Source organism: Barbatula barbatula, assembly GCF_947034865.1.
Source record: "Barbatula barbatula genome assembly, chromosome: 25".
Taxonomy (NCBI): Eukaryota; Metazoa; Chordata; class Actinopteri; order Cypriniformes; family Nemacheilidae; genus Barbatula; species Barbatula barbatula.
In genome coordinates, this window is record NC_136788.1 from 8,620,318 (window position 1) to 8,632,079 (window position 11,762).

The following is an 11,762-nucleotide window of genomic DNA, read 5'->3' on the forward strand; positions in this document are numbered from 1 at the left end:
CGTTAAAGTAATATCATTTTCTTGGCAACCTTTTGTTGTAAGTTCCTGTGATGTGTATACATTATTTCGGTGCCAAACAGCATTGATAAGATATTTACCTGTAACTAAAAATAACTGGATGTATGCCATCAAGATGCTAACAAATCTCTTGCATAACAAAATGAACTCCGTGTTAATACTTTTCCTTTAGTTCACTTTCCAGATGATCTGTCTCTAATGTCCTTTATGATCTAATGTTCCTTAAACTCATTGTGAAGTTTACTCAGACTATGAGCTGGAAAGAGTCAGCAGGGTGTTTCTCATAAGAGGCGGAGCTCGACTCCCACAGCAGAATGTGCAAGGACGTAACCTGTGTTTGATGGACAGAGAGAAAAGACTTGGCAGGGTTGATAAGCACCGCCTCTGGTATTTAACCACCACACCCATCTCATTCTCCACTGCAGGGATTGTTCTGTACATCATCTCAGCTCTGTTGCTCACCGAGGTAAGTTCACGTCTCTCTATTCTGAAATTCCTCCACTTTTATACGAAGTGCCTTTGAAGGAACTTTATTTTTATTAAATGAAACATTTACGTAGCGGGAAGAGAAGTTCTATATTTATCTTACATCAGATATACTTGATCAATAAACTATTGCTTATAAGAGATTTCTTCAGTTAGACTTGCTTAAAATGTCCCAGATTGCAGGTTTGTGTTAAAAATCTTTTCATGGCTGTGAGACATGCCTGAGACGTGGATTTGCCTCACATGCTTTGGGGAATTTTCCCAGCATGCCCTTTCCTGGGTGTGCCCGTATGTCTGGGTTTAACCAGATGTAATTTTGAAAAATTACTGTGTAGCCGACTCTATTTGTTTTCTGTCTCATTGCTTGGCAACTAAAGGGCGTCATGTAAAACACATTGCATTGTATTTTTCAAGCTTAAGCAGGTTTTGGTTTCCTGATACATTTGAGTGATTTACTGTGAGGGCAATATGACAAAAGTCTTTGCAGTTGGTTTTTCTTGCTAGTGTGACAAAAAGATAATGTTTGTCTTATGACTCATGGATGGATATTAGCACAGGAAGTGACTAAGATGCCCTTAAAGAGCATTAAAATTAAGTGTAGTTCTCCCGTGCCGACGACTTTGTATTACATAACTAAAGCATGTCATTATGAGATACTCCATGTGTCCATCTGTGCCCTCAGTTCTCTTCATGTTGCACTAAACAAGCAAATCATTCGGTAATATAACAGATGCAGTATTGCTTTGAAAGTGAACAATATTGAAATGAACAGGCGTGTCATCTCTCCACAGGAAAGCCAAGATGTCTCTGGTTTCTGAGTTCTTGGGTCAGCTGACTTTGACACTGGGTGGTGTAAGTCTTCATAGTTTTTTAACCATATTTATGATGCGAAAATGCTATTTTGCTAGTAAGATCACAGAATCACTGATACTTTAACGTAAAGCACCGGTCAAAAGTTTGGACACGCCTACTCATACTATTTTATTATTCTAGAATAATAGTGAAAGTGGCACGAATGGAAATGAGTTTATTTCTAAGCTTTATTCATAGTATCCATCCTTGTCTGGAGTGCAGCTCTGCAAACTCTGCACAGACAGTGAGGATAATAGTAACGTTGACACAATGTTAAATAGCTTATTCTCAACATTGATTTGTCTTTCTCTTTGCTGTCTGGCAAAGCATTCTCTTGGCTAACCTTGAGGTGCATTAAATGAAGTTTCCAAATCAAGTGTGTCCAATTGTTTGTCCGGGAGTGTACGTCATCCTCTAAATATAACATTGGCACATTATTGTACCCTAGGGAGAGCCCTCCTACCCCACAGTGGTCCCAGAGCCTAACTTTGATCCCGATAAGGATGCTGCAAGAATCGAGACCGCCATTAAAACTAAAGGTGAGTGGGCTCGACAGCTGCCCCCTGCTGGAATCACAAAACACGACAGCAGATCAGACGCACTCCCTTCCTTACTCGCTCCCTTTCTTTGTGAGGCTTAAAAGCTGAGCAGCGCTGGTAGAAATGAATCATCATCCTGTTTGGAAGGCCTTTAACCACAGAAAACTTTCCAGGCCAAGCGCCTCTACAGCAGTCAGAAGGGGAGGCACTGTAGACACATATTATGATGTTGAGTTTACATCTTATGAACTAGCCAATCATTTCATAAAACGTTTCTTCCCTCTTTTGCTCAAATGTTATTATTTTATTTCATGTGCAATACATTTTTTATCAAATAAGTGTTACTACATATTTTAATAAATATTGCAATTATAGCATTAGGTTTATGCAACTGCATGTGTTCCAATTATTAATGTAACATTTGTTAAATTAATGGTCATTATTTTAATATGGCAATATTTGTTTTAGGGGTAGATGAGCATACCATAATCGATGTCCTCACTAAACGGACATACAACCAGAGGCGTGAGATCGCTTTTGCATATGAGAGGAGAGCCAAGAAGGTCAGCATATTACTGTGTACTTCTGTATATAGACTTTTGAATATCGATCCTTATTTCAGTAACGGTCACTGGTCATATTTCTTCAGGATATGATCTCAGCCCTTAAAGCGGCGCTGTCTTGTCCACTGGAGACTGTTATTCTTGGTCTCATGAAGAGCACCTCCCAGTACGACGCCTCTGAGATCAAATCCTCCATCAAGGTAATTGTAACATTCAAAGCAGAATTGACCCAAAGTTTAACCCTTTTCACACCTTAATACACATTGTGGGTCTAATTCATCAGTGCACGTTCATATTGACTTGTGGATGCAAATCAATTCGTTTTTATTTGAGATTTCATATTTATTAAAGGGTCTATATGTACAAATTGCCATGTTTCATTGCTTTTTAGTGACAATGTGTGAAAGCTTGTAATGGAACAAAGACAAATGTCAGCGATACATCGTTAATTTTGCAACTTTTTTGTTCAACATACAGGCTGCAGTTCACCTAATGGCCACCTGTGTCGCTAATAACGGGCATTTCTAAATTGGACACATAGCTCATTTAATGTAGTAGTGGCTTTGACTGCCCTAAATACATAGGATGACTTTGTATTAGTGTAGATATGCAGTAAAAAGGAAATCATGACACAATATTTGGGTGTTATAGGGTCTGGGAACAGACGAGGAGTCTTTGATCGAGATTCTCTGCTCTCGGAGCAATGCTGAACTCCAAGACATTAAGAGAGTCTACAAGGAACGTAAGTACTGAACCTTCAGAGAACTTCAACGCTCCAACGACCATAAGTGTGCGTTTGTGATGGAACACGCAGGTTTATTTCACAGTTTTCAAGAAGGACCTGGAGAAAGACGTGGCTGGAGACACTTCAGGAGATTTCGGGAAACTTCTGCTGGCTCTGGTTTCGGTGAGATGAACTGTTTTTCTGCCGTGGCGGATTTTGTTTATTTAATTTTTATTACTCTTTAAACCCCTCAGCATAATGATAGACCTTTTATCCAGACATTTTAGTTTAATGTGTTGTTTAACTTCTTTGTCCCGTGCCGGACACACGATCATGTTCCACATCAGACCACGAGAGATGAACCCAGCAGTGTTGTGGACAACCAGAAAATCGACGATGATGCCAGAGTGAGTTGCCGTGGTAAACTTTCCGTGCAAACAAAGCAACTGTATGTAAATCAACATCTGGCTTTAATAGACTGTTTAAACAAAGTTGGCATGTTTAAGCAGCTGATTTACAAACTACAAATGTCATCTTAAGAACGCTGTTCATTTCTTACAATTTATTACAGCTGTCAACAATTATCGGAAATAATTTTGTATATTTCGGTCAGTTCAAATATCTAAACGGAACATTCATTCGTTCATTCATTTTCTACCGCTTCATATTCCTAAACTGAACAGTTCAGCCAAAAATGAAATATTGTCATTAACTCGCCCTCGAGTGGTTTCAAATCGATTTAAATTTCACAACAACGGTAATAGCCGCTCCGTCTCATGGTTTTAATGTTCGCAACGTCAGAATGAATTTATTGAGCATAAAAATATTTGTAAACAATTTTATTTAGAAATTTGGCATTTTCATTACCCGTTTCTAATGCAAAACTTCACAATGCACATAAAACCAGCGTCATGGAAACCCGGCTAATGGTTGCCAAAATCGGTTTGGTTAAAGCTTTTGTCCAAATATATTTCTCTGTGTTCATCAGAACAAAGGGATTTATACAGATTTGGAACAACTCAGAAGTGAGTAAATGGTGACAGAATTTTCATTTTGGAGTGAACTGTACCTTTAATCAAGTTAACCAAAAATATGTTTTCTGGGGAAAAAAAATCAAAACTGAGTATATACTCATAAAATGGGTTAAGACAAAAAGCAATTCATTAATATTTTATGAGAATTAATGAACAGCAAAACATTTGAAGTTTATTTTTCTTACCCCATGGGAAGACATGTTGTTTGTTTATCTTTCTTTAAAAAAAAACTTTTCTTCTAAAATAAATGCTTCTTTATTTAAGAACATTAAAATATTTCTATGGAAAACAAGACATTCATTTTTGGATTTGTAGCATTGCCTTGGCATAAACCTCTGCAGGAGCACAACTCACAATTTCTAGTGATTGTCTAATAACTATTTAAAATCTAATATTAAATACATAACATATTTTTCACAGGCCCTTTATGATGCTGGTGTCAAAAGAAAAGGCACAGATGTAAAGGCCTGGATCGCCATCATGTCACAGAGAAGTGTTCCTCACCTCCAGAGAGGTTCTAGAGCCCTTGACCCTAATCTTTCCGTTTTATAAGAAGGTATTATATTCAGAAATGAACGTGGGTTGGTGCTTCTTTTGACAGTGTTTGAGCGATACAAGAGCTACAGCCCGTATGACATGCAGGAGAGCATACGCAAGGAGGTGAAAGGAGACCTGGAGATGTCTTTCCTAACGTTGGGTAAGGCTTGGTTTTAAATGAAGTACTTCCTGTTTAAACACGTTGGTGGGGCCTTTTGAAGAGGTTTTGATGTAGTTGTGAATTAAAATGTGCAAATCCTTTTAACTGGACAATGTTTAATTGTTCAACCTGCTTTAAGAAAAATGTTATCCAATCTCTACTGTTCCCTTGTATTTTTATCAGTAGCTGTGGGTTAAAATCTTATACTACTTGGTATGAACGGGCCTTAAAGTTTTTCCAAGGTGACTATTAACCCCAACAGCCATAACTAATCTCTTTGTCCTCTCTTCCTCAGTTCAATGCTTTGAAAACAAACAGCTCTACTTTGCCAACAGATTGCAAGATGCTATGAAGGTAAAACAGGTTTCATCCACCAACACTGCTTGAATGGCAAAAAACTATTTTTTCAAGCTTTTGAAAGTATTCAAAAGTTCACCGCCCTGTAATCTATCTGCTGCTGTTGCAGACGGTTTGCGCTGGAATTGCATCAGGCGGCGCGCTACGCTTTTTATAACTTCCTTTGTTGCGCATTACTGTGTTTTAGACCAAAGGAGCGAAGGAAAAGGTTCTGACCCGGATCATGGTGTCTCGATGTGAGGTGGACCTGAAGAAAATAAGACAAGAGTATAAGGCTCACCATGGAAAGTCTTTGCATCAGACCATAGCTGTACGTTTCACTTATATTTTATTACAGTAACATGCAGTTAATATAAAAACAGCCATTATTTTAGAAACCCAAGGAAACTTTAAACGTTTGTCTGTATCTTTTTTAGGAACACACAAAGGGAGACTACCAGAGGGCCCTTTTGAGTCTGTGTGCAGGAGACGATTAAAATAAACTCCCAGCAAGACCACGAGAATGACTGGTTCAGCACAGAAATCCATGTTTTTGACCTTGATGAAGTCCCTGCCCTGCTGCAGCTTTAGAGACAGTAAATATGCACTCGCTTAGACTGGAAATGGTTTTCATTAAAGGAATTGCCGAATTCCTTTCACAGGATGGAACTGTGCTGTATTTGTTTAACGGCTCTTTAGTGATAACAGCTGACATGAAGGTCTTGATATTGCAATATATATATATATATGCATACAGGTGTACTCTTCTGGGCAGAAATTAGTACTTTTAACGCATTTTGTATACTAAGAAGAAATAAAAACGTAACTTTTCTGTGTGATTTGTTTTTCCTGAAGCTACACCCATATTTTGCCTTTGTCCTTTTAATCTGTCTCTCTAACAACTGTACAATGATTTTGTGTTGTACTGTAAATCAAAAATGTAAAGGGTGAGAAGCTCACACCCAAGAATAAGAAGATCATTTCTAAAAATAGCCAAAGTCAGAAGTTTACATCCCCTGATTATTAATACTGTGTGATGTTACCTGCACAATCACTTACAATTTGTATGTTTGTCCTGAGACATTAGACTGTCTACTGATCGTCAGCATTTCTGTTTATTTGACTCATGTCCTGCGGTAACTGTGTGATGTTGAGATTCGTATTTTTACATTGAGGACAATATTACAATAGATACATTAAGTGACGCTCATGAAGAAAACACCATTCATTTAAAGTCAGGTGAGCGTAGACTTCTGAAAATGACAATTGGTGTAAATCTTCTTTTCCATTTAGTAATGTCTTTCAGAAGCTATAAAAATACATAGGCTTATACGTTTTTTAGGAAATGAAATATAACAATTTTCAGAGGTTTACAACCACCCAAGCTTAAATAAAACATAATTATCTTCAGAGTTTTTTCATTTTTATAACAATAATGATAATAAAAACAGCATTGATAAGTATAATTCAGAAGATGTGAAAATCAGAATAAGCCTATTATAAAAGTGTTGTGACAGGCACTCTACTGTATAATACTTTAATATATTATACAGTATACCATAAAGTATTATTAGTTTATTATTAGACAGATAATATAAAAACACCGACCTCTCGGCGCCTGTGAAACGTTCTCCCCCAAACAGCAAAGACCGATCATGTGCTTGCTTTAACTTCACCCCAAAATAAAAAAGACGTCACCTTTTACTCACCCTTAAACTGGTCCAAATCTGTGTAAATCATTTTGTCCTGTTAAACACAGAGAAGATATTTGGAAGAATCCTTGTAATCAAACAGTTCTTGGCTTTCATTGACTACCGTAGTAGGAAAATAAAAAGGGTAGTCAAAAGGGCCCCAGAACTGCTTGCTTTCCTACATTTGTTTTCAAATATCTTATTTTGTGTTCAACAGAACAAAGAAATGTGTACAGGTTTGGAACAACTCGAGGGTGATTAAATGAAGACATTCATGAAGACGTTTTTGGGTGAACTGCTCCTTTAAAGTAGACTGCCCTACCATTACTAACACGTAAAAATAAATGTGATTTTACAAACCATTCTAGCATTTACTTTTGCAATATTTTACAACTGCTCTCGTGGTAAATTTTAGTGGTTGTATAGTGTCAAATCGTTTAGAGTCCACTATTATGTAGACTTGTTTTTATATTTCGTATGTTAATCCAGCAGAGGGCGACATAGCCAAAGGATCTGTGTGTGAATTCTTCCTGCGTTATGTGTGGGATTACTTTAATGTTTGTGTCTGAGCTTTAATTAATCATTTTGTTGAATAACAAATACTAAATGTTTGATTGAGAAATTGAAATATTTTCCAAAGGAATTAAAGTTGTAACTTTTCCCTAGCGTTTGATCCGCCTGAGACAATGCAAGTATGCTTTAGGTAGCAATTTATTTCAAATAAAAGCGTTAGAAAATATATTCATATATATATGAATCAGGCATCGTATTTTCATCCCTATAATAATCCCATAAGGCCTCAGTTTGTCAATCGTTTCACGTTAGGCCTACTGATCTACCACCGGCTCATCATTCACATGAATTTGCTTTATGGTTGGAAAAGCCGTTTACACGTTGCATTCTCCTGCTCATTCTTATTTAGATGTTTTAATTACTAGTGTGTTTTGCAGTGTTAGTTTGCCGCCATTTTATTATTAAAATGCTAATTTAGCCTCCAGCTAACTCAATTAGCATATAGCAGAAAGAGGATTCTCCACTAGATGTGTTCCCTGTTTAGTTTGGGCTCTCTGAAGATGTTTTTAGGGCCTTCAGGAAGGTTGCAACATAAAGAGACAGTAACTTCAAAAAATAGAAAGATAGAGAGAAAGAGAAAAATATTTATGGAAAGGGACAAAAGATCACCCACCTTTATGCTCAGAGATTCTCCAACCGGACTGTTCTGGCGATAACGTCTACAAACGGACCCTTAGTCCTACAAATAAAGCAAAAATGTAGCAAACCTTGAACTGTTAGCTAAACATAGAAAAACTGTCCCTTTACAATACAAACATTTTGACCAAATGATTAGCCTACTGATTATTTACTGAACATTAGACAAAGAACTCCCTAAAAAAATGCTTTAAATAAATGTAATTGCAATACACAATAAAAGCAATTGCAATACATTTTCTATTTTATAATACAATGCTAGTAAACATTCTCTTTAAAAATGTAATGGTGGAATCAAAGCATAGTGATGTATATGTAGATAATATACATACACTTATACAGGTTCATTTTTATTTCAGAAATATATCATGAGTTTTGATACAATTGTTAAGAACCTAGATTCAGCAGTTCTTTACACCCGAGGACGAAATTCTTTCCCCAAGTTTATGCGCTTTCAGATTTATCATCATTTTGTGATAATATTGATGAGGACATTTCCCCTTTGTGCCGTTTTATGTTTATTGCCCATAAAAGATAAAATACAGAGTAAAGGAGGTTAAAACAGTATTTTGCAAAGCAAGCCTCAGATTTACATCCGGCTCCTGTGACAGATTAATTTCTGCATCATAAAGAGGAGAGTACCTCTCATATTTTTTCCTTTTTATGTGGATGTACAACACGCTGTTCTTCAAGAAAGCTGGCCCACGGGGACCGGCGCTGAATCCAGTGGGAACGCTCTCTCCGGATTGAAACGGGGCAATTTACCGCAGCAAACGCCGGCATTCAATCATTCAGATAAGACCCGGAGCCCATGAACGTCAAAAGGAGACCACAGCAACGACGAGATGAGGTCTATGAAGAAATGTGGAGGTAGAAAGCAAATGATTGACGTGTGAAATGGCAAGTGGTCAAGTATGTTCAAATAAGATTAATAAAATAAGCATTTGGAAAAGGGCGTTTGTCTGTTAAAGTCCCCGCAAAATAAAAATGACAATGCAAATTTTTCATGAAATATTGCAGCGCTTATTTTAAATAGTTCATCAACGTGGGTCATTCTCTTTTTAAAATTTGTGTGCACTCATAATCTTTAGTTAAAATCTGAAAATGCACTTACTGTTAAATGACGAAATGTTAGACGGCTAACAGAGCAGAGCCATTTCTTGACCAGAGCAGAGCCATTGAGAGAAAGAGTTGCGCCAACAGAAGTTCGACACGTGATTCATGCAGAGCCGGACAGTAACGGAGTACATTTACTCGAGTACAGTACTTAAGTACAATTTTGAGGGATCTGTACTTTACTTGAGTATAATTTTTGGGGAGTACTCATGACTTTACTCAAGTACATTTGAGAGGCAAATATTGTACTCTTTACTCCGCTACATTTCTATCCATAACCGTAAGTACACGTTACTTCTAAAAAGGAAAAAGAAAAATCTCGGAAACCACCAATTTGTTTTTTCCCTCTCAAACGTGATTGGATTGTGCAGGCGCCACTTATTGGGCGAGCCTATCAGCAACAATCACCCAGACCTCAGAGCTCTATCATTTGCTGTACACAGCTGTCAATCATCTCACGTCTGCATGACACGTCCTGTGTACACTTCCTCATTCAGGACATCCGCGATGAAGCTAAAGTAACATTTCTTCACCAAAACAAGAAGCTAATAAATGCACGATTGAAGAATATGTGTTTTGTGTGTATTTTCATGCGATTTGGGGGTATTTTTATATGAATAAAGAATAAAGGTAAGGGAAGAGTAGCCAATAGCGTCATATAAAATGCTAAATATAACATGAAATGAACTTGAAAACATCGCGACCGGTCAGCTGATTTTCTTTAATCATTATTATTTTCTCTTCTTTGCTCTATGCTGCGTGTATAACACGGTCAGGTTCAGAGGTGTGTCAGAACATTGCTATATCGCCTTCTTTGCTGTTTTAGGTTTATTGATTTCAGGGGCGGCGTTTGTGTATGGCCCTAGCGTTCAGAAAACATTGTTGAAACAAAGTACGTGTGCGTAATGAGACTCATTAAAGATAATTAAACTACTTTACACTGATGTGTACATGTAGCATAGGCGTCGGAAGCATGTGTATTTGAGAATGTATAAACACTGTTAATTCACATAGCGTCATTGACGTATAGTCGGTAAGACCGAAGATATGTAGTTTTGACGTGACATCATCGTAATGTTGGTTCGAAGCTCTTTTTGGCTAAACTCGTTTGTCTGCATTTTCCACATTTAAGATCATATACAGGCATTTATTTTCAATAAAACAAAGAAACTATCTACAAAATGCCTAACAGTGGTTTTGGAATCAAGTGTGAGGTTGGGTAGTGGGGATGGTCTTTATTTTCCCAATTAGTTGGCATCCATTTAATAATTTTAATAAATCGAATAATTTACACTATTGTTATTGTATTTCATTCATAATGTACAACGCTATCTGTGAAAAATTTAAAAAATATATTGTACGGAAAGACATAGCGCAGTCGCAGTTTAGGCTATTATGTATTTTGCGATTTGCAGCTATGCCAGGATTAGCTTAAAAATGAAAAGAATCAAGGCTTAACAACCCTGCGACAAGGTAAGACATGTTTTATATTTAATCTTGTTTGCTGAATCTGATCAATGGTTGGTTTATATTTTAGTCTCATAGTCGATTAACGTAGTCGTTGGTGGTGGTTATGACAACATCTGGCTGGGTTATTTTTTACTACTTTAAGTTTTGTGGTTACATATATGTGGTATCATTTGGTTTCATTGTGGTTCGTTTTTGTATGGTCTGAGGAAATTTCGCCATACCCTAGGTTTTGATGAAACGCCACTACTGATTGATGAAAAACAGAGAAACTCACATGTACACACAATTGTTAGCTGAATTGTATTTTCTAATATTACTCATTAATGTAAGCCGAGTATTTGCTTTGATGTTCTTGAGTATGCGGTGTGTTGTTTAAAACTGTTCGGTTCAAATGTGGGTGCAAAAAATCCATTAAAACTCTAGCAGAGGTGAAAAGAATAAAGCATGGTAAAAAGATTAAAATTACTTTATTTTACTTTAAATTCCTTTAACATTCTCCAAGGTATTAACATTAACATTTTTCATAACTCCATGTAGGACGTTTCTGTACATAAATGTAAGCACTGTGGCAGTAGTAATGCAATATTTAGAAAATGTACTCTTGTACTCTTGATACTCAAGTACTTTTAAAAACATGTACTTCAGTACTTTTACTTAAGTACACATCTGACTGTAGTACTTTTACTTGTACTTGAGTAAAATTTAGCAAGGGGTATCTGTACTTTTACTCAAGTAATGAACCTGTGTACTCTGTCCGCCTCTGGATTCATGGATAGTTCTAGGAAGTTATGTTTTCTCTTTAAATGCTTTATTTCTTTCATTTTTTATTAATTTAATGGCTTACGTGTTTAAATATGTTAAAGTTTACTTCAGTTGGTCTGTTTTGTCGCAGCTCCATGCGTTACTAGTAACTTCCGGGAACTATAGAGAGCCTCCATGAACCACTACTGCTATGAAAAAACTGTTCAATAGGAGTCAAAAGAGTTGACGTGACTCTCTCTCTCTCTCTCTCTCTCTCTCTCTCTCT

The 11,762-nt window shown here is 36.8% G+C and overlaps 1 protein-coding gene across 1 annotated transcript; it reads left to right on the forward strand.

Annotated features, from left to right (window-relative positions):
* The first annotated feature begins 202 nt into the window (after positions 1-202).
* On the forward strand, positions 203-6,081 carry anxa2a (annexin A2a). The gene is made up of 13 exons (XM_079450215.1): positions 203-484; positions 1,296-1,356; positions 1,805-1,895; positions 2,364-2,458; positions 2,545-2,658; positions 3,110-3,200; positions 3,286-3,365; positions 3,530-3,589; positions 4,637-4,730; positions 4,818-4,913; positions 5,209-5,267; positions 5,458-5,580; positions 5,687-6,081. The coding sequence occupies exons 2-13, from the start codon at positions 1,306-1,308 to the stop codon at positions 5,744-5,746; spliced, it is 1,014 nt and encodes a 337-aa protein (XP_079306341.1). The 5' UTR covers positions 203-484; positions 1,296-1,305; the 3' UTR covers positions 5,747-6,081.
* The last annotated feature ends 5,681 nt before the right edge of the window (positions 6,082-11,762 follow it).

What these genes read in the sequence shown, in the direction of transcription:
- anxa2a (XM_079450215.1), top strand. Translation starts at nt 1,306, where the DNA reads ATGTCTCTGGTTTCTGAGTTCTTGGGTCAGCTGACTTTGACACTGGGT. An exon ending in GATTGCAAGATGCTATGAAG is followed by an intron (nt 5,268 to 5,457) that starts GTAAAACAGGTT and finishes ACTGTGTTTTAG; the next exon opens with ACCAAAGGAGCGAAGGAAAA. An exon ending in CTTTGCATCAGACCATAGCT is followed by an intron (nt 5,581 to 5,686) that starts GTACGTTTCACT and finishes TATCTTTTTTAG; the next exon opens with GAACACACAAAGGGAGACTA.